Below are 25,463 nucleotides of genomic sequence, written 5' to 3'. Positions count from 1 at the left end.
TCAAAACAGTTCTAGTGAGTCCCATCTACATATACAAGCAACTATATTTTGTCGACCTAAAATCCTCAGTTGAAACAAGTTTATAACCTAGATGCATAGGAGACAAACTACACCAGATAAATGATACAAAAGATTATCTTATATATCACTCTGTTAAATAAGAAATGGGCCGTTTATTTTGGACACCTAAATATGTAAACAAAGAATGGTTAATTTTTAATTACATACTCTAAAAGAAGAACAACTCATCCTAATTGCTTTACCAACTAAGGAGGAATTTGGATCTCTTAGCAGTCTTGTAGGAACTCGTGTGTTCCTTTCAGGCTTTTGATTGATTTGGTGGGTTTTATTACAATTATGCTCTAATGCGCTAGTCTGTAGTTCTGTTTTATGAACTAACACTGCATGGGTGATTAAGCAGCCAGGCATTACGATGGGTATCAGAGTTTACAGAGGATAACATTTGTACAGTTCCCCAGCAAACAGCCACGCACTTTGGCTACCAAAACATTGCCACATAAAACCAATGGATACACTCAGGTCCCTCTCATGAGTAAACATCACAGCAGCTCCAGGCTTTCATGATACTCAGATCAACTGATGCAATCATATTTCAAATGTTGGTACTTATCACCAAAATGATCTAAAGTGGAAAAAATTAATCTGAAAAGCTCTCGCAGAATTTATTCAGAATGCTGAATTCCTAATTAGAAGTCAAAATTATGTCTGTCTGTATTGATTCCAATTATCTACATAATAAGAGAATAATCATGAAAATCTTAAAACATAGCATCTGCAGAATGGCAAGTATCAGTGGTTTAAAGATAGGAGTAAAATCATGGAATAAAGAGTTTGGAGAACTCATTAGTTTTAACTCTGAATCTTCTATTTAGCATTAGCATACTTAATTTGTTTTATAGATCACAGAATTCTTATTCAATATGTGAATCCAAACATTCAAATTATCATCGTTTTGTGGTGCTTTTTTTTTTTTTTTTTTTTTTTTGAAAGAAAATATAGGACAACAGAGAAAGAAGGGAAAAATAGGTTCAAATTTCTTATGGTCATAAGCTGATTTTCATCTGTTGCAGAATTCCAGGAATCAGTGCTTTTCAATACAGACTACATGCATTTCAGAATACAGTAGTAGCTTATGTGAACACATTTCCTCAACTTTTAGGTCTTGTACAGGCTTAGTAAGTGACCTCCGAAAGACCTGTGGAATAACTGTCCTCTCACATTACATGCCATCAATATTTAGCATGCTCGTCCTGAATTGCATTCCTATTTACAAAGGATTTATACTAATTACCTGGTCTCATGCCAGTGTTCCCACTCCTGCCATAGTTTTGCAGTCAGGGTACTGAACAGCACCCTTCATTCATGATTAACTCCGTTTCAAAAGGAATAAATATTCACCATCTTTCTTATTAGGAGTAACAACCAAAAAAATTTCAAATATACAGACAAGTAGAATTTGAACAACTTGTGGCTTATTGTTTCCATGTTTCATAACAATTACTTTTGTACCTAGGAGAGCAGCCAAAGGAGTAATTCCACACTAATGGCACTGCTGACACTTCTGAAAAGCCTAGCAGCACCTCTACAGAAATTCTACATACAATTATAATCATAAATATATAAGTAAATTAGCATATATTTACTGTGAAATTTATATACTATTTATTACAATAAAGTTAATTCAGATTGCAAGCTTATTTATGATTATAATATATAAACTAAAAATTATATAATCCACACCAAGAACTGCATTTCACTTAACCACAAAAACATCACAGAGAGAACATTTACATGAACAACTGAATGATAAGCAAGTATGGTTTTATCAGTAACTCTGTGCTATACTACCCTCCAAAATATTTTAGGAATTAACAGAAGCAAAGCAAGAAGCAACACTCAATTCCTGCTTTTGTTTCACAGGGACATGGCTACTCAAGCAAACTAACAAGTACAGGGAAGCAGCATGTACAGCTGGACTGCTGTGGAGTCATGCACGTGCCTATTTTAAAGTAGCTTCCCCATATGACTGAGATGTCAAACTGAACCATACAGAAATACGGAGAAAATGTTGTCGTTAAACAAACAAAAGAAGTGTTAGCGTGTTTTTCTATGCTGATTTTTTCACTCACTTGTTGAATTACATCGGGATAAAGCATAGGGAGTCTCTCTGCAATGAGGGCCAATCCACCCATTCCTGCAAAAACTTGCAGCGGAGACTGAATGGGACATGTTTCAAGAAGTGATTCATCTAGCACTGCATCCATACACTCATCCCCAGGACTGATTGCTTCATCTTCAGGGCAAGGTCCCAGTAAATCTGCATGTTCTACAAAAAACACAGGCATAAAAGAAATTAGTACATCATCATCAACACGGTGTTTGTTTCTTCCTCTTCACTTAAAAGTGTACTTCAAAAGTAGCATCTCCTTTTTCAGCAAAATCTGAGTCAAGAACCTGAAACAAGTAAGTACAAGAATATAAAAAAAAAAAAAAAAAAAAAAAAAAGAGTGCTTTTTAGCAATAACTGCAAATCCAGTGCCAGAATTGGGGATCATTTACACAAGTTTAAATGTTAATTATTAGAATTTTGTTTTATTAGAATTCTACCTATACCTTTCAAATTTTGTTAACATTAGAAGTATGACAACACTTTTTTTTTTTTAATGTCTTTCATCTAGGAGATAAGAGTATGTTAATAGCTCATGAAGAGTTTATAGCTGAAAAAGACCACCTTACATAAATTGCTCATTTTTTTTCCTCCAAAATGCTCAACAATAACTTCATCCTGTAACTGATACGGTTTCACACAGATCTTGCATTACTTAATCTGCCCTGGTTATTAGCACAGTTACTTATGGTAACTGGCATACATGTCAAGAAATAAAACGCACGGTATCTACACAATCATGTAATCACATCATATACAACAATACAGCAAAGAAAGAAAAGAGAAACCAGAACAACCATACTGGTGAACCTTGCATAAACAGTCTGAAGACAAGAAGTAAATCTGTTATTTATCATGAAGTTTAGCACTTGCATCATAGTGAATAGCTCAGGAACTACATGCAAGAGAATAAAGAAACTCTTGTTCCTTAACAAAACAATTAAATCCATTTTGTTCAAAAAAAAAAAAAAAAAGCATTTTAAAAACAAAGTAACCAAAAACATACAAAACCAAGTGAACAACCAGAATGAAAAAAACCCTCACCTTTTTCTGTGTGAAGACGTTTAAATGAGTCTGTTTTGGATAAGCTTGGATCTGAGATGACTTTGGAACCAAGCTTAACTGTCAAGTCTATTGATCGGTATCCTTGAGGGAGTTTACGGTCATACAGGAGAGTCAGAAGCTGGGCAAGTGTCATTTCAGCTGGTAACGGCTGGCCTAAACAACAATGGCATTGAGTCAGAGCTGAAAATTATGACTGGGTTATTTTAACATACATGTCCAGGTGCTGTTTGTTACGTGTACCACAGATGCCAAGTAGAGTAAAAATTATCTGGCTCTAAATCAAGGCCTGACTTTTAATATTTGTTCTCTTGGGAAAAGGGGCCCCATCAGTTTGGAACAGAGAATCAGAGAACTATGCCAACATTACCTTCAGCAGCTCTGTGCTGACAGCCCAAGCACTTGGTATATTTAACAAATGGCTAAAGCTGTAATTTGATGTGCATTTTAAACAGGTACTGCCTGCCCCCCACAATTAAATCCCACCCCTAGAATTATGGTGGCATAAAAATATGCAACCACAAGGTAAAAAGGCTGAAGTGGAAGAAAGTGGAAAAAAAACAAAACCACAGTTCTTTTTTTTCAGTCCTATCAGTCCCAACCCTAAGCTCTAACCTCACTACGCTAATCTTGAGACACAGTAATTCAACAAGAGAAAACGAATGGCAGTGCAAGGAATACTTTTTTCAGCAGCCCTGGAGACTTGAAATACACATGCAACTACAGCCCAAATTGATTATTGAAATGGGGACTTTGGCCACTCTGTTTATGAAGAGTATGTTCTTCATTAAAATTACAAGCTATTCTTGAGTGAGAACAAATTTTTTTTCCTAATAATTACTAAACTTTATATGTAAAGGGAAATGTTTTAGAATTGGATCAGTTAATACACTTAGCACGCTCATTTCATCTTGACTGTACTCGATCAAGAAGCACAAATCCCAGGAAGGCCTTTAGTAGCAATCTGTTTCTTCAATGGAGGATGGTGCCTTAAGAAATGAAAACTAGAAGTGTTTTTGTTCTGCTAGTGTTTATATTACTACATCATCTAAGTGAAGTTAAGTTTCCTGCCATTTCCATCAATGATTCTGCCTTTTTTTTTTTGTGTGTGTGACAATTTGGCACTTGCACAAGAAATATGAACAGTGAGACCATTACACTAATACAGAATGGTCTACAGCACCACTAGTAGACAGTCAACTTTTACCAGCTAGATACTGAAACGGGCAGTGAGGGCTAAACAACTTTGATTAGAGATTTACTAATTATTAATTCTATTAGCTGCTTCTTTGTTTTTATAGCATGAAGTAGATAAGAATCCCTTCTGCACAATATTCAAATATTTTATGCACGTTCTTGTCCTTTATCACTGATCTAAGGTTAAGAATTCCAGTCCCCAACCTCTCTCCTATATGCCCTCAAACACATCTGCACCACCAGCTTTATCCAGATAACTGATAAAATGTGATTGCATATCTGCTATACGTAAAACACAACTAACTACTTAGACATGCTGTTTTTGTAAACGCAAATATTATGGAATTCAGGAATATTCCTGAAGGGGCAAATCAGCCCTCCAGAGTGGGATGCCAGTTGGCTGCCCACTGAGAAAATGAAATCACAGGGCACGAATGCCAGTTTAACATTGCCTTGCAGGTCAAATAAAATGCATGTCAGCTGACAAAAAAAACAACCTCCTTACTCCTAAGTGAAAGTAGAAATGTTTTTAAGATTTTATTTAGGAACTAATACTTAACAGTTATAACTGTTACATAAATGTTTCAAGCTAATGGTTACCATGCTCCACATCCTGTTACCAACCCAGAAGTACTCCACACCACAAGAGACCAAATAAGATAAAGATGTACATCATCTTTATATCTACTTTCTAATGACCTATCAGCCACTGAAAATGACTATTTTTTGAAGTCGAAAAACGGCTATTAAAATCACCTGGTAGAAGTTTATGGTATAGATGGAAAACTGGAACACTAATAGTCTTGCTGGAAGATTCTCCTCCTGAGGAAGAGGTACCCACTTTATCTGCAATCACTCTTCCTCGTCTTGATGGTGGACGTGGAGGGGTGGATGAAACAGCTCTTTTTGACTGAGATTTCAAACCTAGTACAGAGATAAAAAAAAAAATAAAATAAAACTTGAAGTTATGGTATTTTGTAACTTCAGCTAGCCAAGCTGCAATGCACTCAATGCCTTCCGTTCCAGCAAAAAAAGTTAAAATTTTCAGTACCAACAAATTAAATACCCGAACAACATTCATATATAAAAAATATTTGGATCTAATCCCAGTATTTTTACTGTTGTACGGCTGCATGGCCTCTTAAGCTCCAAACATAAACCAAGCTGTAACTGTACTAGATCGTATCATCCAAAGAAGAAGGAAACAACTACCCTGATTCTGTTCTTTAACTGAGTTTAAGTCATCTATCAATGGGTCCTATGGTAAAACTTTTCTAGGTTGTTTTTCCAACTGAAAGAACCTAAGGCAAAAAATTCTACATTGACACACATTTCAGCACACAGCCTATAAATAAGAAACGTTTGTCTGACCTATGACTTGTCACCTACAAGGTGACTTCAACTGTATTACTGGCAGTAACACAAGCGAAGAATGGCATCTTTGAACATGCTTTTAAAGTTGCCTTGGTCAAAACTTTTTTAGTAAGCGCATGTGAAAACTAAGAGGCAGAATAGATCCATGAAAGCTTACTGAGCTTTCAAGACTGCCATATTTTGAGACAGCCAAAGTTGACTCAAGGTACATCAAAACTGGACTTGCATTGTGCACCCTTCCAGACAGGCAATAGATCAAGTAAAGAAGTTAACAGATGCAAATACAAAGACACATAAAACTACTGCATTATAATCTGCCGAGAGCAGCTGGCAAACTAACATCATCATGACCTGAAACGTTGTAATATGTTCTGGTTTCAGCTGATCAGTAGGAGCAGCTATAATACTCAATCTCAGTCCACTAAAACAGCTTGTCTCAGGCAGATCAGGCTGCAAATAACATCTCTGCTCTCTAATAATTTTGCCAATAGGGAACAAGTTAAACGGTGGCTGTGTGACTTTTTGACGAGACTAATGTACAAAACAGGAAACATAAAAAGCTATAAACAAAAGAAGAAAAGGTTCCATGAACAAGCGGTAGAACCAAATGCAAATTAAATCAATTTACATTTAAGCTGTTTTACCTAACCAGAAGAAATACAAACAAACAAAAAAAGGAAGAACTGAAGTCTGTTTCTTTCTGAACGGGCCATGGGTTATATTGGGCAGTATGATCAGAGATAAAAGTGGGATGAGACAGCTGGTTATGCTATGCCTTATCTTCAATATTGAAATGTTTTTGTTTTTGTTTTTTTTCCTTCCCAGATTCTTTATTCATGTTTTAACCCTTAACTTAAATCTCTTAATGTTTTAGATCTCATCAAAACACGTTTATTCTGTTTAAGTGGCACCTACTGCAAGAATCTCTGCAAATAAAGATACTGTAATTAACAAGCAGCTGTATTGTTTTAAATATATAACAAGATCCATGAAACTGCTTCCTAATTCAACAGTTGAGTTTAGAATTATATCTACATCTAAAATCCTGGAAAGAAAAGCTTAAGAAATATTGGTGCCAGAAGTCAAAGGAAATCAGCATCTCTTCTTCATGCTTCATGAAGTGTAAATGAAATTAAGAAAGCTTAATGAGGGCAGAAAGCTGGACAGGAAAAGGGTAGTTTGAAGTTTAATAATCTCTCAAACACACCAAAACTTCAAACTGAAAGAATAATTATCTCTATAGCCATCACCTGAACTGTAATCTTCTTGTACCACTGCAAGACTACTGTGTTCAATCTATAACCTCCATAGCAATTTTGAAGAAGGGTTTATGAGTGATTTCAGAAGGACCTTCAAGTGATTTTTTACAAGGTGAAAGCTTTGGAAGAAGACCCTTTATTTGTGGTTTCCAAGTGGAATAACATGGCTTTGTGCTTATATGACTTATGCATCTGACAGTTTTTAAACACAGTTGTTATGTAAAGTACGTGAATCCTTGTATTTCCAAAGCGTATTGTGGAAATAGGTGGTTAAACTCTGATGCACTAAACACTGCACAAAGGCTGAGGAACTAATACCCAACCACTATTAATAGTACACAAACATTAATATCTTCCCATATAATCTATACTCCAGGTATGTGCCTACACTAGCCACAGCATCCACAACATACCACAGCCACATTTAGGTACAAATTTGCCCAAGTATATAATTCAGCAGAAGCAGCAGTTCTACTACCAGGAACTCATCTTTGCTGCTTAGCAGCCACTTAGATGAACTGGGCACTGTATTTTTTTCTAAGCATCAGTAATTAAATGAATTATTAGGTAGACGCGATTTTCCCCTCACTTGCAATGTCAGAAAGATTCTTTTTTTTCAGAAGATGATTTCAGAAGATGAAAGAAAAAAACATACCAGAAGCAACAACAACACTGTAATTGTCCTGGAATCCATTTTCTGCTTTAACTTTTTCTTTTTCTTCATAGTTCTTTTTTTCTTTATCTTCCTTCTGTTCATTAATTAGCTTAGCTGTGATGCTGGGTGTATCTACATGGGAAAAAAAGCAGGAGAGAGAAGTGTTTCAATATACCAAGTTGATTTTGTTACCAGTTTCTAGGCTCTTAAAATTACTATTCTCGACTGTTTACATAACTTAGACTTCTATCTCAAGCAGTAATGTTCTTACAAATATCTATACATTAAGGTATTGTAATTCTGGCCCCCTCTTCCCCCAAAAAAGTCCTCTGTCAATTTAAAACTGTTAAAACTACTACATGACAGGTGAAGTATACATACATTAAAACACAACTGCAAACATCTAAAATGAGATTAGAAAAACAATGGTTTATTTTACGCCTTGTAAGTTACAACACTGCCATTAAAATTGACAATCATTCCCCAATTGCTTTGGAGAAGATAAGAGTGTAAAGCTGTACTACTGAGGACTCAATGTCTACACTAAATTTTCGTCTATTTATGTATACATGGGTGTGTGTATATATATATATATATATATATTTGTGGATACATATTTCACACTCGGTATGAACTTTTAAAAAATATTCATTAGTATTATTTTAACTTCAGAGTAGCTCTAGTTTGGTCCCTATGGACTGAATGCCCATTTAGTGACAGACAATTTAAAGTTTGTTAATTAAACTACTGAGGATGCTCAAGCATTGGTATTTTTAGTATTCAAGTAATATCCACCTTTGTTTTTCAGTCTTCCTGACTTCTCACAACCAGTAAATTAAAACTAAGGTGGGTGGAATACAAAACAACTGGTACTCATCCTAAGCATACCTATCTACCATGACACTGCACATTTTCTTCCTCTGGTAAAGGGATGTGAGCAGCAGATTAAGCAATGATTTTAAACTCTGCTTTATTTTTTCTTAAAACAGGGGAAAAAAGTACAAAATGAATGTGCTTATGATTTATATTTGCAGAACATACGAAATGATCAATTGGAGATCTTAAAATAGTAGAAAACATTAGTAGCATAGTTAAAGAAAGAAAAAATAATCCAAGGGAAAGCCTCCAACACAGGATCTTCATGACTTCCTACTGTTGCAGTGGTGGCAGTCTTTTCTTCTTTTCCACCCCAGTCAATCCCTTCTCTCCCTCCATCACCCTAAGCACACAGTTTTACTCCTTGTATATTCAAAACTCCTTTACTACCCTAACCATGGACTTCATTGAATGACATCTAAGAATCACAAAGCTTTTAATACCATCAGAAAAATCACAACAGATGAGAGAGGAAAACATAAAAGAACCTGAACTTTCCCAGAATTAATTTTTCCAATTTAAAATGAAACAATTCGGTAGCATAAAGCAGAGTTATGACACCTTAAGCAGTCAGCATTTGATCGATTTCAATTATGTGCATTACCGCACATCACATCACCACATTCCCTACCCCAGTCCCTGTTAGCACTGGCTATCAAGTTGAGCACAATGCACCACCGAGGCAGCTATTCAGTACAGGTTATGTCACGGCTCAACAACAGATCCTTACCTCATGTGCATGACAGCCTCCCCCATTAGAGCAATTCTGACTGTAAATAGCACAAGTAACTAGAGACCTTGGTAACAATCCACACATGAGCATGTCTGGATGCTAAGTGAATACAGATTTCCATGTGAAACAGTAAATTATTCCCTGATAAATAAGCTTCAAGCATTTTTCTAGACTTCACTGTTTTTGATCAACATCCTGAAGCAAACGTTGTTTTATCTGGTGTTGGAAACACCAAATACCATTACAGTACTTCTATCAACTCATTAGGTAACACATTTATTGCCCTAATGCATTTGTTAATTAAATATAAAGATTTTAAGCAGGCATAAAAAGGCCATAGTTCCTCTGAACTCCAGAGATCTGTTTCCAAAATTAAATTTGATCCTATACTGAGGAGTTAAAACAAAACAAAACAAAAACACATACAAACCTAACCACATGTAAGAATATACATACCTAGTCAGAGATGTATGCAGCTAAATGCACACTTCACAGCTAATTATGGAATGTGGAGGCCTGGTCAACAGAACCCCCTATAGATTCATTGTCCCATGTGTATTCAACTAGTTTAAGTATTTATTTTTATTTAAATTTCCAATAAATCCACGCCTTGATATTCTTGATATACTTTTCAATCTCCATTTAGTAAGTAAACTGAAAATTTTATACAATGTACAAATCTGTATCTACAGAGTATCCCTCATTTATGTCCTGTTCATAGCAACATCATTTCATCTTCCTTTTGGGATATTCATGTGCCATTATTTGGGAATATTTAAGTGACTGGGTGAAAGACAGGGCATTTTAAAGACTAGTATTTGCAGTATCACTTGTATTCTTAAATCTCTCAAGGTATATTTGCAACTATACATGAATACTTAAAAACAAAACAAACAAACAAAAATCCAACCTTCCCCACAAAAATGGTAGCTAAATTACCAGAATTTGAGTTCTATGGAAGGAAAACATGGAAGTGGAACATGCAACGCATTTGCAAAAGCTTACAATTGAGACCTCTGTGTTACATCTGGCAAATACCTATGACCATTACAAATATACATGTAAAAAACACTTAGTTTAGGCTTCCTTTTTATTTTACTTTTATTTTTTAAACTACTTAAAAAATAAAACAAGAAATATTGCAAACTTGCCTGACACACGATCAAGAACTTCTGCTAGAGTTGTTGAGACAGGCAAATGAAGAGTACGAAATTTGTGTCCAGCTCCATACATTGGATGTTGAATAACATGACTAGTAGCATTAATTCTACCTTTGTACAGCTGAAATTAAAAAAAAAAGTCAACTTTTAACATGATTTGAAATACAGAAGTAAGCTAAAACACTAAGTTCTTATAAACTCACCTCAGCAAAATAATGTTAAGTCTTCTGTGAGCTGAAATAGAAACCTTATATACCCTTCAGCTTCACAGGTGTACAGTAAAAATGCATCAAACTTGGATAAACGTAATTTCTTAACTCAAAAGAGTTTGCTGAAAAAGCCTGGAACATTTTTAGCGTAAGAAACAATACAGTGTATTTATTATTATTATTAAATATATTTTAAATATCTGTATGAGACAAAACTAAGTGTTAGAGACTTTCAACTATTTCTGAAATTAAGTTACGAAAAATCACAATATACTCGTAATAGAGAAAGCTGCTATTTCTCTAGTGCTCTGACAAGCATAAAGTTTATTTTAGATGATATATCTAAGTTATTACTAGTTAAAACATTTCAAATATGGTAATATATTTTAGCCTAAGCTCTGATTGTATTTTTGTATCGTTCTTTTCTTGCAGTAACTGTTTACAGACTTTTCTGTACAAAGAGAGCTATTGTTCCCTTCCCTCATCATCAGGAGAGCTGTTTGCTAATACTCATATTCAGAATCAATTTAGCATTGTGCAGTACTCTTAAATGAATTTAATACTTTATGACAATGAGAATTTGGCTTATAAAATATAGTTTTGGTAGGAACCTAAGAGATAAAAATGAGAATACAGTATTTTCAAGGTTATGTTGTTGGACACACTTTGCACATTCATATTATTTTTAAGACTTCTCCTTGGATATTAAAAGAGAAACCTTTTTCTACTCAGTAAAAACAGCCAAATTGTTTCCTGGCATTGTTAACAGAAGAAACTGAAGTATCTGAAAATTTATTTTCAATAATTTATTTTTGTCTTTACTTACTAATAGAGTTACTTAGTAACTCTGCAAAAACCTGTTCTATGTAAAATGCCTTATTAGAAAATTGATGTTACCTCCATGTTGCCAAACTTCACATTAACAATTAATCTGAGCTAGGATAAAACAAAAGCATTTAAAATGTGTTTGCACAAAAAACTGATTTGCTGTCCCTTTTTCATTTTACACTTCCTGATCAAGTTTCCCTGTTGTAGTATTTCATGTAGGACTTCACTTTTGAGATAGAGAAAGAACAGCAGAAATCAAAGTAGAAAATATTTTTTCCTTGTCTGGCAGTATCAGATCTTTTAATAGTTCTGGTTTTCCAGAAGGTTTCTTTATTTGCAGGCTTCAGCTGACAGCACAGCAGTTCAGTCATTGATTATAACTCTGTTCTGGTGAAGCATGTAGAATTATAAAAGCATACATTAGCTTTACAAATCAATTCAAGTATTTGTCACTCAAGAAGGTATCTGTGGTGTTGTGGCTAATGTTAAAGGATCTCTGCCAGTTTTGAAGCTTCAAAACTAATTCCTCAATGAAACTGATGATAAAGAACTGGTATAAGGACTAGAACTTGTATCAGGATTCATTCCTAATGCTTACGGATAATATTAAAATGTTTCAGTTTTCTGTTCTTTCTATTCTTTCAGAATCATGATGTTTTCAGTAAGATAGCTTCGACTCACAGCAGTGCCTTAAATTGTCTTTTGAAAAGCTGAGTTACAATTCACCAAAACATTCCTTTTCAAACGTGTATAGTAGGAAAAGCTGCTGCCTGACCTTTCAAAGTTGAATACACAGATTTTTTTTAGGCTACATTTGATCCATGGTCACCATACAGATATCAAAAGCTCTTACTGGACATGGGGACTGAAGAAACAAAGTCACTTTCTCATCCTCCAGCATCAGTTGCAAAAAAAGCCTCCTAATAAATCCTGAAATATTTCCAGAGGTTGGGAGGTTCCCACGCTGAGGAGAGGACTGGAACAATTCACAGAGAACCTGGGAATGCAAAATGACATCCTATTTAAAATATTTCTATATTTAGGTCTCTAAAATATAGCTCTACACAGCCATAGTAGGCAGTGCCTAAGATCCACCTTCCAGTTATCATTCAAACCAGATCAGAAATGAGGACCACTGAAGAAAGCATCAACAGCAGATTTTGTTTTTGTTTTTGTTTTTTTTTTTTTAACATTCAAAATATTGACTACAGCATCAAAGTAATTGTGAACATGTAGACTACTCAACAAGAGAGAGCTGAAGATAAAGCATTCAGAAAAATGGCTTTCATATTACTAAGGCAAACATTTTCTACTCAATAAAAGTATTAGTACTGGTCATTCATATGGAAATGTGTGTGGTTTTTTTTTTTTTCCCCACTCAAGTTATCTGTTCCCGGGGCCTTGACATTCTTAATGTTGAAAGAAAAGTACTTTTATTCAACTAGGTCTGAAAGGTTAGTAATTGTGAAGAAATTAGCTGAATCTGCATTAGAATAGTAAACTGTTCTGTAATAGTCCACATATCCCTGAACACCAATTGCACATCGTGTATGGTTGTGTGAACAAATTAACCAGAAAATCTCCCTTAAGTTTCTAATTTAAAAGATGTGTATGGAGCCTTATTTTCAAATTCTACTTCAGAAGAGTTTAATCTTATGTACTTATATATAGTATTTTGGATTTTGTTCTGAAGTGCCTTATTAATGTAAGAAGTACATCTTTATGCAGCCAAGAGGAACACAAATCCATACACAGCACTGAACAGTCACGCTGAAACATTTTTATACTTTACAAAGTCAGACCAACAAGATAACAGTTTTAACACAAATTTCACTCAGTTGATGACAATTTACAAAAAGAACAACACCCAAACCAACCAAGCAACCACCTTAAAGAAAGCTTTAAAAAAAAGTTTTAAGATTTTGGACTAGTTAAGTTTCACCTGTAGTTATCAATAAAGAAATGAAAATTGCATTTGTTTTTTCTCTCACCTGTGCCATAAGCCTCTGGTTATTTGGATGGCAAGAAATGCACTGTAAGAAGAAAGCAACTGTTGCGTTTTCAATTGCTGTCCGCTGTTGAGTGGTCAACCCTGCTGTTACAGTTGAAGAAAGCAAGCTAGATCTTGCACTGGTCTGTTGTGCAGTCACATTGTGTCCTCCAGAAGTAGCACCAGAATGGCACAACAGAAATAGAAGTGCTGTCCACAGTGGATTGACTTCAGAACCACCCAACCAATCCTTCATGATGTGGCTGTTGCCAACTTCTGTCAAAAACCTGAGAACAGGAGCAACTAGGTCTGCCGTGATAGGCATTTTATTAAAGTGCTGTGGAACATGATGCCTCCTGAGCCTATCCTGGGTGATATCCATTGATTGTGAAGTGCAGTCAGAGCTAGAAGTATGGTTAAAGCAGAAACTAGCAAGACTTCTCACAAGCAGTGAAGGCAAACCTGAGTCCAATAATTGCTTGATAGCTTCAGGAGACTGAGATGAGGCAGCAAGAGTAGCCAGGTGAGACTCCGTTAGTGCAAGAGGGGCTTGTGCGTTTTTAGAGTCATCTGTTAAAGATGAACTGAGGTCCTGCTTTTTGCTGTCATCAGTCATGGACAGTCTGTGTTGACACTGCATCGGAGGAGGAGTGATACCCATCCATCCCATGAGTAAGGAAAAATAATTCGGGTGGATGTGGCACATCGAGCAAAGCAAACTATCAACAGCTTTCTTCAAAACCATGTTGCAGGGAAGAGACATGGACCAGTTAAACAGCGACCTGTAGAAGACAGAAAATCACATCAAGGCATAGCTTGCACTCACATTCTTTTTTCAGTTTATACATTATCTTTCCACATTAAACATTCCAGAAACTACTGGAAAGCTCTGAGCTAAGTTTGACAGCCTCTTTTGGGTCACAGTGTCAGCAGGACTTTCATTACTCAGACGGCATTCCTCATCCTTCTCTTGGAATTTACTTCATTATACCTTACTTAAAATAGTTAAGAACTGATTCTTCTGGCACACTGCAAGTGAAAGACCCGATTTCAGACTTTGGATAGTTGTCACATAATTTACATTTACACATTTCTGAGCTAACCATAACCCCTCTTTGCTTTCAACTGTCCAAGATGCAGCTACTAAAAACCACATGCCCATTTTCACAAAGCTCTCTTAATTAATCCTTTGTAAAAGCTGGAAGTTTTTAATACATTTCCTTTTTTTTTTTCTTTTTTTTTTTTTTTTCTTTTTGTTGGTTGAATGACGTCATCCTTGCCCTCCTTAGGACACAAGTTAACAACGGAATTATTCCTGAGAGATAGTAAAATTCTATGAACTCACTTCACTTCTATTCAAATCCTATCAACTGAAATGTTAATCAAAAGCACATGAATGCAAAAGCTAATTTTGCTCCTCTTATTTAGCTTATACTTCTGAAGTGCTATTTGTGAATCAGTGAAAACAATTTTTTCATACAAATGTGTTCAGAGTAGGTAAAGTACTTTATTAAAAAAAACAACAACCATGGGTTTTCTGAGCTGCATTTGCATTACCCTAGCACTGTAAGTAAGTTACATGATCTTAACCTTTACATCCACAGGCGATGCACACCTTATGCCACTACAATGTTAGTTTTTAATAAGTTTGGATCTATCATCACGTATTACATTTCCTGTTTGAAGACAAGGACTGTTCTTCCCTCTTCTGGACAGAAGTGTTATTTTATGATTAGTCAAAGGGACTCAAAGAGTACAAAAGAGAACATGGGACTAACAAAAAAAAAAAGCTTTATTACTGGCTGATTAAAAAACGCTCTAAGCTAAAACACTAACAAGTCATCTCAGTGACCAAGTGGACCTGTGACTTCAGGAAAATTTTCCACATGCCAAGTATTTTTATTTTTAATAAAGTCCACATGCAATAAAGGCACACTTGAACTCTTCTCCAACTATATATTCACGCAATCCTTCTGCCAAAATTTTCTCGGTAAGTTCATGCTCTGTAAAAAATAAGATTCTTTTCCAACTAGATGAAAAATAACTAAGGAATAATTTTGCATCCATCGTCCAAAACAGAAATATTGAAATGAAAAATGGGGATGATTGGAAAATACATCCAAAAGAGAAATGAAATATGACATGAAGGAGAAATAAAGAGTTATGGCTAGGATCAACAAAAATATTTCAGAAGTTAAAGTATCAAAGAGGACAAAGAATACACGGAGGATGTTATTTTTATCAGAAGAATTATTTTACCCATGTCTGACAAAAATCCTTTTGTATTCATTAAAAATATGTAATTTGCTCCATATGCTGGTTGATATGAATTATAGTTTTAGTTGGCAGGAGGTAGAGGAACAGGACTATATTGCAACATGTATACTGAAACTAGGTGCAATAGTTTTATTAGTATTTCTTCATTTCATCCTATGATGAAAACACATTCTCTCTCAAGAATGGGAAGTCAGTTTTTAAACCCACTTTCATATTGATGCAAATCCAAAAGGGTTATCCATTTTAGGAAATCTATTTTATTACAGCTCTTCCTTTTCAAATGTTAAAATTGATAAAAATGCATTTTCTTATTCCTGAAAGGGCTCATTGACGAGCAATTTAAAATCCTGAAATTGATTCCCAAAATGAACAAGCTCATTTTGAATTAACAGTTATTTATATGACAGTAACACTGATGTACTTCAGGAAAAGGCCTAGTTAGTAGTATACATCTAAAGACTGCTATGCTGCACATATACAAAAGCTCCACATGCTTTTACCAATGACCATAACTTGGACATTTCCCAGTGTTTGAATGTTTGTACCTAAAGAAGAAAATAAGGTAGAAAAGAAAATATAAAAGGTTCCTACGGGCAACAAAAAACTATGTGCTATCAAAGTTCCTTTCAGTAATTGGAATTGAATTCAAAGGTACAAATGAAAGATGCTTTCTTTACTAGACACAGGACTTCAACAGCTACATTTCTATAATACATGTGAAACAAAGCCATCTTGGCTTCTTTCTTGTTTTCTTTACACAGAAGAAATAGTTGAGCAATATAAATTAGGAATCACTGCTATCTCGTATATTTTTTATCTGGACTCAAATACATTGTTGTTAAGGGTGTTTTTTTTTTTTCTTTCTTTAGAATCAAGCAACAAACACCCACAAATTCAAAGTTCAAATTTCACTCAAGATTTTGTAATTTGTTTCTTTCAAATCAGGCTATGGCAGGAACAAAATTGGTGACTCCAGTAAAACAATTCTGCCCTCTCTGACCTGAGCACTTAGCTATCACTTAAAGATACTGCATGTATGAGTAATGATGCTTATATAACAGAGTACCAATGAAGAACGTGATTTAGTTTAGTTTAGTTTCAGTTATTCTGAAAATTACTGCAAATGCTCAATTTTAAACAATAACAATCCAGACTTATCCATTTCAAAAAAACAGAAACAAAACCATGTAACAGAATACCTTAAACATGTGTAAGCACATACATAGATCTACTGTTTTATTTTTAATTTTGTTTTTCCACTCAGTTATGCCTGCAGTATCTGAAGTTCTGTGTTTAGAATTACAAAGCTACCTGTTTAGACATCTTCAAGTATTTATCAATTAGCATCGGGGATGGCGACAATTTACACTACTTTTTTCACTTGAAGTTGTATCTTTTTGGTGAACAAAATAATTTAGTTAAGAAAAACACAAGGTACAATACTTTGCTTGCTTTACTTACTCAAAGAGCTCTCTGTCCAGCAATGCTGGTAAATCATATTCAACAAGCAGTTCATAACTATGCCACAAAATTGCTGCTACACAATGCAAATGGGAAGGAGATGGCATCAGAAGACCATACTCTCTTGTTGAGCTATTTGGACAAATGTAGCTGACCCGGCCACTTTTTTTCATAGCAGCAACTCTTGCAGAATCACTGACCCATTTCAACAATGCTTGAATTCTGGAAGGCAAGATGATGTAGTACATTACAAAGGGTCAAAGAAACACTCAAAACCAAATTACTCCAAGACAGGAAGTTAATCTGATTTACACATTTATCACTTCTTTTGAAGCAGAGTTCAAGAGCGAGCTCAAACTCACTTTTTCAAGCCTTAGATCACTAACAGGATAAGATTAATTAAAAACACATATCATCTTAGACAGATAAACGTAAGCTTTCTTTGTACAGAGAAAGAAAACATAGAAGGTAAATAAGTTCTAAGTATCTCAGAGAAAAGTCAGTTGAACTTTAAGTTTTATAACTTACATAAGAGCAAAAAAGAGAGGGATGCATTCTGTGCAGAGGATATAAACATCTAGGAGGGAAAGCTGAAAGGCATCTTTAGATTTCTGCACTTTCAAGCTATCATGTAATGATCAGATTTTAAACAGATTACAACAAGTAGATTTTAAATTTTGTGCGGTAACACAAAGCCACTATTTAGCAAATCATTTTTATTTATGCTTCCTTATGACTATCCAAACAACATTACCTGTCTTTCGTTCCAGGATCCTGAGTTGTTCCAAGCTGATAAAGAATGTCTATTGTGGAGTCAGAAGAGAGACCATTTAATCTTCCAAACAGTAAAGGGCTATTCAGATCTTGCCGCATTAAAAAAAAAAAAAAAAAAAAAAAAAAGGAGGAGGGGAAGAGGGGAAAATAATAGAAGTACTTACATATGTATCTTTAAAAAGTACTCATGAAATTTTTATTAAGACTGAATTGAGCTTTGCCATTAACAAACAACTCTTATATGCACCACTATCACAATATTGCACGTTTTATATGTTCAATGCAACAATCAGCCTTACTAACAAGGAAAAAAAAATAATCAGTGCATGAATCAGATAAAAGACTTACAGGTTTAACTCTCAGGATTTTCTTCAACATATTCCAAAAACACATAACTAATACCAATAGAGCTGTCAAACCTCACGCTTCACAGAAACAAACGTTTATCTCAATACGGAAACTTATTTAACTCCAGTTTCCATCAACAGGACTAAGGCCCAGGAATTCCTTGGACTGGTTCCTACTCATTTTCTTGCTGTGTTCATCTCCCGCCCTTTAGGAAACTACTCTCCTATCGAACTGCATTCCAATAAAACACAGTGGGCTACACTGAAACATTAACTCTTGGTGGGGTATGCCATAGAAGTCATTTCGAAAATGTGTTTTCTGCTAGTACCAGAAACTCCAAAAAAGGACAGGTAAGAATTCACATTTCTTTCATTTACAAAACCATAAAACAGCAAAGGAAAGCGATATAGTCATAAACACAAAAACCAGTGCATTTCACTGTGGGACATAGATCAGTTGTCCAAGTGTCTCGCTTAGCCCAATTCAGAATTTACTCTGTCCTATAGATTGTTACAAATATTGCTGTACTTATTTTCCTTAAAAATACTCTGATACATTCTTTATGCTGAAACATCTATACATAGCATCTACACATATATACACAGCTGCACTTGCAATATATTGCATGGCCTACTCTTGTAACTTTAAAACATTCCCCTAATCGTATATTCTACACCAATCAAAACGATAGTGGTTGCACTGTTTTACTACTGTAGAGCTACTCATATACTGTGATACTCAAAAATAGCCAGTTACATGATAGCAAGAAACACAACGGAAAGTTCTGGCAAGCAAAATTCAGACTCCAAAAGTAACACACATATACTCTGTATTTGTACGTTTGCACAAGCAGATTTTTCACTAACAGCTGAAAAGACAGACATTGCACTCACCTGCAGGATCGCTCCCTGATGCCGAGCAGTTTCTTAGAAGAATGTCAATCAATTTGAGGCCTATTCTGGTGGACTGCAGCCCAATTTTTACAAGCACAGCCTCAATGTTTGGAGAATGCATACCACAGTATGGTGACATCAGTAACGCAGCACAGGTCTGCAACAGATTAGCAGTGGGTGCTGCAGCACTAGCCATCATTCCTTCTAAATCACTTATGTGAGTGAGGCAGTGGTGTAATAATCTTAACCATCCAATACTGAAAAGGAAAACAGCAAAATGAGCTAATGTATCATCTTCTCATTATTTTATTTTTTATCAATAATTACCTGTATTAGATTCTATGACAAGTACTGCAGAAAACTGCTGTGATGCAATCAGACATCATCTGAGAAAAGTACATTAAAATAACTGCACCTAAGAGTAGAACATCACATACCCTAGTATTGCTGTTGTAACTACTGGTTTAAGGTTGTAAGAAAGGCAGAGTTTGTGGGTAGAGGTAGAATTTTATACATTTATGTTTTAACCTAATGTTGTGTAGAGGGATAAAAACAAACTTTTTGGCCACATGCATTCTTTCTAGTTTTGAAAGCATGCCTTACAGCCTGCAATACTTGTACATGTGATAGGAAAAGTTAGCCTGCAGGATTTATTACTAAAGCTTCTCAGGATTTCTTGATGTAACTACATATTTCTTCCAACAGGGCCAGCTGATAAGTACCTCAGATTTGTGGGGTCTCTGGAGCAGTGGTGTGGGATTTAATTGTTGGTTTGCTTTTGCAATTTTTGTTTTTAAACATTAAAAGAAGCTGACCACAATATAAATGTGAAAGATGAAAAAGCTCATTGCCTCACTTAGGCACCATTTGATTTATTAATAGTCATAAGGTTAAAATCCTGCAGTAGTAGTTGGCATTAAAATAATACATTTGCATAGCTTCCCTAAAAATAGCAGCGTTTAAGAGGACTAGAAGTTTGTAATGGCAAGGCTAGACATGCACCTTTTCAGTCATAAATATCTACAATAAATTACAGTGAACCTTAGTGAGTACAGAGTCCTACCTAATATAAGAAGCACAGAAAAAGTGCAGAAATTCAAAACTTGTTAAACATTGCATTTTCCACCCTATCTCTCTTATTCTTTAACAATGCTGTTCAGTATTCCTTTCAATAATAAAACAAAGCTGCTGTAACTGGATCAATTTAGAAACGTATCGGTTAGAATTTAGTTATAAAAAATACACTACAGTGCTGTTTAAATGAGCTTTATGAACAAGACTGCAATCTAAGTTCCACATGAAACAAATGACACCTTTTCACTACCAAGTTCTAAAATAACAAGTTACCTTATCTTCACAGCAAACTTGATCCACCTCTTTTTTTTTTTTTTTTTTTTTTGAACTATGGGAAGCTTGTACATGTCTCTTAAATGAAGTTTACACTTTTATTTTAGGAATAATTTATTCCAAAATATTCATCATTTAATAAAAAAGCAAGTTCCTGACAATGTCTAAAAGAAAATTATAACCAAGTTTATTTAATATATCTATCATATTACTCACATTAGTTTACTGGGATACTTAAAGTAAGCTGAAAACCATGATAAAACATTTCCGGATGCTCACAATGTACACTCACTCTTTTAGATACTGCTTACGTTTGTGCAACTGTAAGTTAACTTTTTTGAAGTACAAACATAACAATAGTATAATTGGTTATAGTAATTTGTTTCACTGCTATTCAAGATCAAGGATCGGTTTCAGCTATATGGCTTTTATCAAATATACACCAGAGAATGTTCATGGTCTCTGAATTTCCATACTCTCTCAAAATTTTTCCTAATGGAAGACGATATTTTAAAACTTTCCCATGCTCTCTTTTCAAATTTATAAACATTAAAGTTCAAAGGTGAAATATTCCGAAGTCATGAATTTTAACAATTTAGTAAGCTAAATCTTAGTGGAACCAAAAAACCTAAAACATTAACTCATAAATAATTAAATTCAAAGTTGGAAAACTCAAATACTGACTTTAAGGCAGTCCTTAAAAGTTGATTTACTTTTATTTTACAGATAAGGGAAGAAATTCAAGATGTCACCTAAGCAAGTAAAAGCTTTTGAAAAATCTTGCTGATATGCCAAAATTACAACTTTCAGTTCGTATTTCTCAAATGTTTGTGAACAGAAATATTGGATATGAATTACACAATACATTTTACTGCCCTGTTTCTATTCCTGCATCAATACTCACAATGTAAGTCTCCTGACTTCAGTAGAGATAAGAAATATGCTGTCAGTTAATTTTTTGAACTAACTATCTACACATTGAAGAAACAGAACTGAGTGCTTTCCTATCTTTTGTATTCTTTCATCATTACAGGGATGAAACACACCCTTTTACACGTGCAGATTAAGCATGCTGCAAAAAAAGTGAGAAGTACTGCTTACTGTAAAACAACAGAATAAAAATCTAAGATATTTATAACAAATTCTTTAAACGTTCAAATTTAAATGTTAAAATACAAAGCCAGCTACTCATGAATACAGTTTCCTATTTGGAGCAGAGAATAGCAAAAAGAAAAACCACAAACTGTTCCTCCAGTCTCAGACCACTGCTACCAGAGGCTTACCTTGTTTTAGAGACCTGATCCTCAGAGGGAAGGAATGGATTATTGACTGTTGCAGACGAGGTGTTTCCAAAAGCTGTGAGGCCCAACAGTTTGATTTGAGAGAGGCCTAATGTACTAGCATCCCGTGGACGATGGAGACGAAGACAGACAGCTGAGGCAACTTCAGCTTTTACAAGCTGGATTTTTATATACGTGAGACCACTTGTGATAACAGGAGTTGACAAAGGTAACATATTGACACCATCTGCACTTATTTCAACAGATACTGATGAAGGGCAAGCTACAGGGTAAGATAAGAACGTTTAATACTACTCAAAAAATGGTACTAGTTTGAATTTTAAACATTAAACATGCATTCCTGTTAAAGATACAGAACAAGATGATGAGAATTATCTTAGGCAAACACCTCTATAGAACTGCAATTAGAATACTTGTCCTGTGTGATGACATATTGTAAAATGCATAAGCATTTTGATAAATCGTTTATATTAGTTCATTCCAAAGATTTAAGATGAAAACAAGTCCTGTCAGTATAAATACCTAATTTTCCCTAGTTGGGCTATGACATTAAGAGCTGAAAAACTGCTTCTCTCATGGTTTATTCCAACTACCATGCCAAAGCAGTTTGCCTGAAGGCTCCTGATCAACATCATGTTCTTCCAAAGTTTTGAGACATTTGACAATTTCCATGGCATATTTAATGTTAATGCCACAAAAGATATTCTAAGCTGTAAGAAATCAAGCAGAATCGGAGCTTTCAATTCTCAAGAAATGCAGAACTATCAAGCTTTTCAACTAATTTTATTGTCATTCTTCAAACAATTTATCAGTTTTAGTTTCTCTGATTACATGTTCTATAATTCCTAAATTTTACCCTTCAAATGCTCAAATCAGCATCAATGTTAGCACATCTACTTACTTGCAAGAGAGGCCAGATGAGGCTGGATATGGATCTCTTTGAGCAGCACTGCTGCAGGAAGATGAATTGTAAGGTCACACCAAGCTTCCTCAGGTAAAAATATGTATGACCACGCAGCAGACCGAGCTCTTCTATGTGGAGGAGTAGCCTGTAACAGTACTTCAGCAGGTTGGGCAGTGGGGCTGCTTGATGTGATTGAACCTTCAAAAAACAGCAGTATTTACATTATTAATGTTTATTAATAAATCCCAGATCAACTTATAGCCTGAATTGTGGAAAACGTTTTTCTATCTCACCTGTTTTAGTTTATTCATACATTCCAAATACAATAATGATAACTGCTTAAGTGTTTTACTTTTTGCTATTTGCTACCAAAACCCTAAACTTTCCATCAAGATCTAATCACAAAAACAAACTAAACCAAAAGATGCAGTTTGACCAGTATGCTTAGAACTTGACCTCCGTTAATTCATAGTTAACGTAATGAAAGTTTTCAAGGTTTAAGTATTAGAATGGTAACAAATACTTTTATAACTGAAGTCTGCTAACATTTTTCTGAAAAAGCTCTGTTTAACATGAAAACCTTTTTTCTAAAATAAGGCACCAAAACTGAAAGCCTATGACCACATGAACTATATATTTTTTAAATCTTAGTAGGAGTTAAGAATGAAAGACATCAGCTATGTCTTCTAGCAAGTTGTATGGCACACCAAGACCAGATCTGTGCTGTCCTGATTACACACACGTGGGGTATTTTACTTTAGAGCAACTCTAGCCTGGTCCCATGACTAAATGCTTATTGGAGGTGAATTCCTGGAGTAAACATTTTGACAGGCTATTATCCTAAATGTATCCAGTTCGTGTCGGAGAACACCACATGATGGGAATCCATCAGAAAGTGAGGAAAATCAGAAGGTACACTTGAAAAGAATATTTTACTTTCAGTTGAGAGTATGAAGATAGATACACTCATAAAAGAATACCAATAACTGCAGCACTTTGCAAGTTTGGGGGTGAGGCAAGCAAGATACCACTGTGATATATCTTTAGGACTCTTACTACTTAAAGGAATTAACTACCAACATTTGCAGGTTCATCAGATTTACCTCTTCAAGATTTGTGAATAGCAAAGTAGAAGATTTCTAATGGTCCCATATTTTGCCAAATTATTTTATTTGATTCTTTTAAATTTGCATGAGAGGACTGAAGGGACTTCTCTCTCATCCTAGTTCTTCCAAAAATTAAATAATTAAAAAAATAATTTTTAAAAAATAATCTTTCTCCACTTCTGACAGTGAGACATTGTACATTTTATATATATATATATGTGTGTGTGTGTGTGTGTGTATGTATATATATATATATACATATATATACACACACACATTCATTGGCTACAGTAGGTTAGCGGGCAGCAACATGGTTCATTAAGACACAAGCAGTGGAATAAAAAGACTCAGTAAAATATTAGAAGGCATCTACATCTCAAAACACACGCATTTTAGAAAGCAGCAGCCACTGTATTCACACAAAAACAGCTCTGTAATTCTAACAAATATTTATGCAGGTACCATCGGTGCAATTAGGTGCAAGCATGAGAACAGCATCAGCAAAAGTAGTCCAGTGCTCCAGCATCTGCTACTCTGTTTGACCTAGCTCAGGCTCATTTTGCATCACCTGTCTTTGCAACACTTCCGTAAAAGCTGGATCAAACCTGATGCACGTTAAGTGAAGTCAGTGAGTCTTAGTGTGATTGCCGCAGAAACTGGGCTGTACCTGGGTATCCAAATAACCCCGGGGAGGAAGGGACCTACCTTGATGCAGTGGCTACATCACATACAGATCACTCCCTTCTTTCCCCTATTGACAGGAGGAGGGACTACGCAAAGAATTTGTTTACTCCCTCAACATCTTCTTGAAACACCGGTACCCCTCTGTTTAGAAGGTTTAATACTACTGCAACATTTAACATTAACACAACACTTTCTGTTAAGAACATAATAAAGATTCAAGCGGACACTGGATATTAATTCAAGAGAAGGTTGTATCACTTACCCAAAGGTGCAAAATTGTGAATGCCCTCTGCATTATCAGGCTCAGAAGCTAGCACTCTGGCTTTCAAACTGCTGTCTGTTGCTTTGGTGGGACCAGAATCAAGGAATTTCATAATAGTGGAAACCATACTTCTTGCTGTGTTAACAATTGCTCTTGTGCTCGTTACCATGTTGTTACAAATAAGCTGAACACCGCCTGTGTATAACATGGTGGGGGAAAAAAACACTGTTCAGAAGACTGCAATAGATTCTAAGCAAGCAAAAGTATATTTAGTAAGTTTGCTCCTCCAGACATATAGCTTATTCCTTCTTTAAATGCCATAAAAATCTACAATAAATCTTTTACTTGATGCACCCAAAGAAAAGGCACTCTTACCCATGTCATGAAACGCCTTCAGTGCCTCACTGGTGTCCAAGACTCGTAAAATGAACCAGAGCAGTGGTTCAGACAACTGACATGTGGCCAGAGAACCCTAGGAAAAAAAGTTAAGAAATACACAATTTCATACAGAATTCATATGACATGAAATACACTTGGCTACTCTTAGTCTCCCCTTTTAGTAGGCAAAAATCGCA

At 35.1% G+C, this 25,463-nt stretch overlaps 1 protein-coding gene across 7 annotated transcripts in view; it reads right to left on the bottom strand.

Annotated features, from left to right (window-relative positions):
- Window positions 1-25,463, bottom strand: part of BIRC6 (baculoviral IAP repeat containing 6) — a 174,718-nt gene that overhangs the window by 58,038 nt on the left and 91,217 nt on the right. For 6 of the 7 annotated variants that reach the window (XM_084512715.1, XM_084512709.1, XM_084512711.1 and 3 more), the window contains 14 exons: window positions 25,264-25,360; window positions 24,889-25,083; window positions 22,834-23,034; window positions 21,915-22,194; window positions 19,285-19,541; window positions 18,024-18,132; window positions 17,270-17,491; window positions 13,533-14,313; window positions 12,395-12,538; window positions 10,496-10,625; window positions 7,736-7,867; window positions 5,204-5,371; window positions 3,233-3,406; window positions 2,151-2,347 (listed from right to left, as the gene is read on the bottom strand). In XM_084512715.1, coding sequence (XP_084368841.1) covers window positions 2,151-2,347; window positions 3,233-3,406; window positions 5,204-5,371; window positions 7,736-7,867; window positions 10,496-10,625; window positions 12,395-12,538; window positions 13,533-14,313; window positions 17,270-17,491; window positions 18,024-18,132; window positions 19,285-19,541; window positions 21,915-22,194; window positions 22,834-23,034; window positions 24,889-25,083; window positions 25,264-25,360 — 3,087 coding nt within the window. The remainder of the gene's footprint in view (window positions 1-2,150; window positions 2,348-3,232; window positions 3,407-5,203; window positions 5,372-7,735; window positions 7,868-10,495; window positions 10,626-12,394; window positions 12,539-13,532; window positions 14,314-17,269; window positions 17,492-18,023; window positions 18,133-19,284; window positions 19,542-21,914; window positions 22,195-22,833; window positions 23,035-24,888; window positions 25,084-25,263; window positions 25,361-25,463) is intronic. The other variant, XM_084512713.1, reaches the window with a different exon arrangement.

This window comes from Aythya ferina, assembly GCF_964211825.1.
Source record: "Aythya ferina genome assembly, chromosome: 3".
NCBI classification, from domain to species: Eukaryota; Metazoa; Chordata; class Aves; order Anseriformes; family Anatidae; genus Aythya; species Aythya ferina.
Note: the sequence above shows the minus strand (reverse complement) of the source record. Positions and strands in the feature narration are given on the sequence as shown.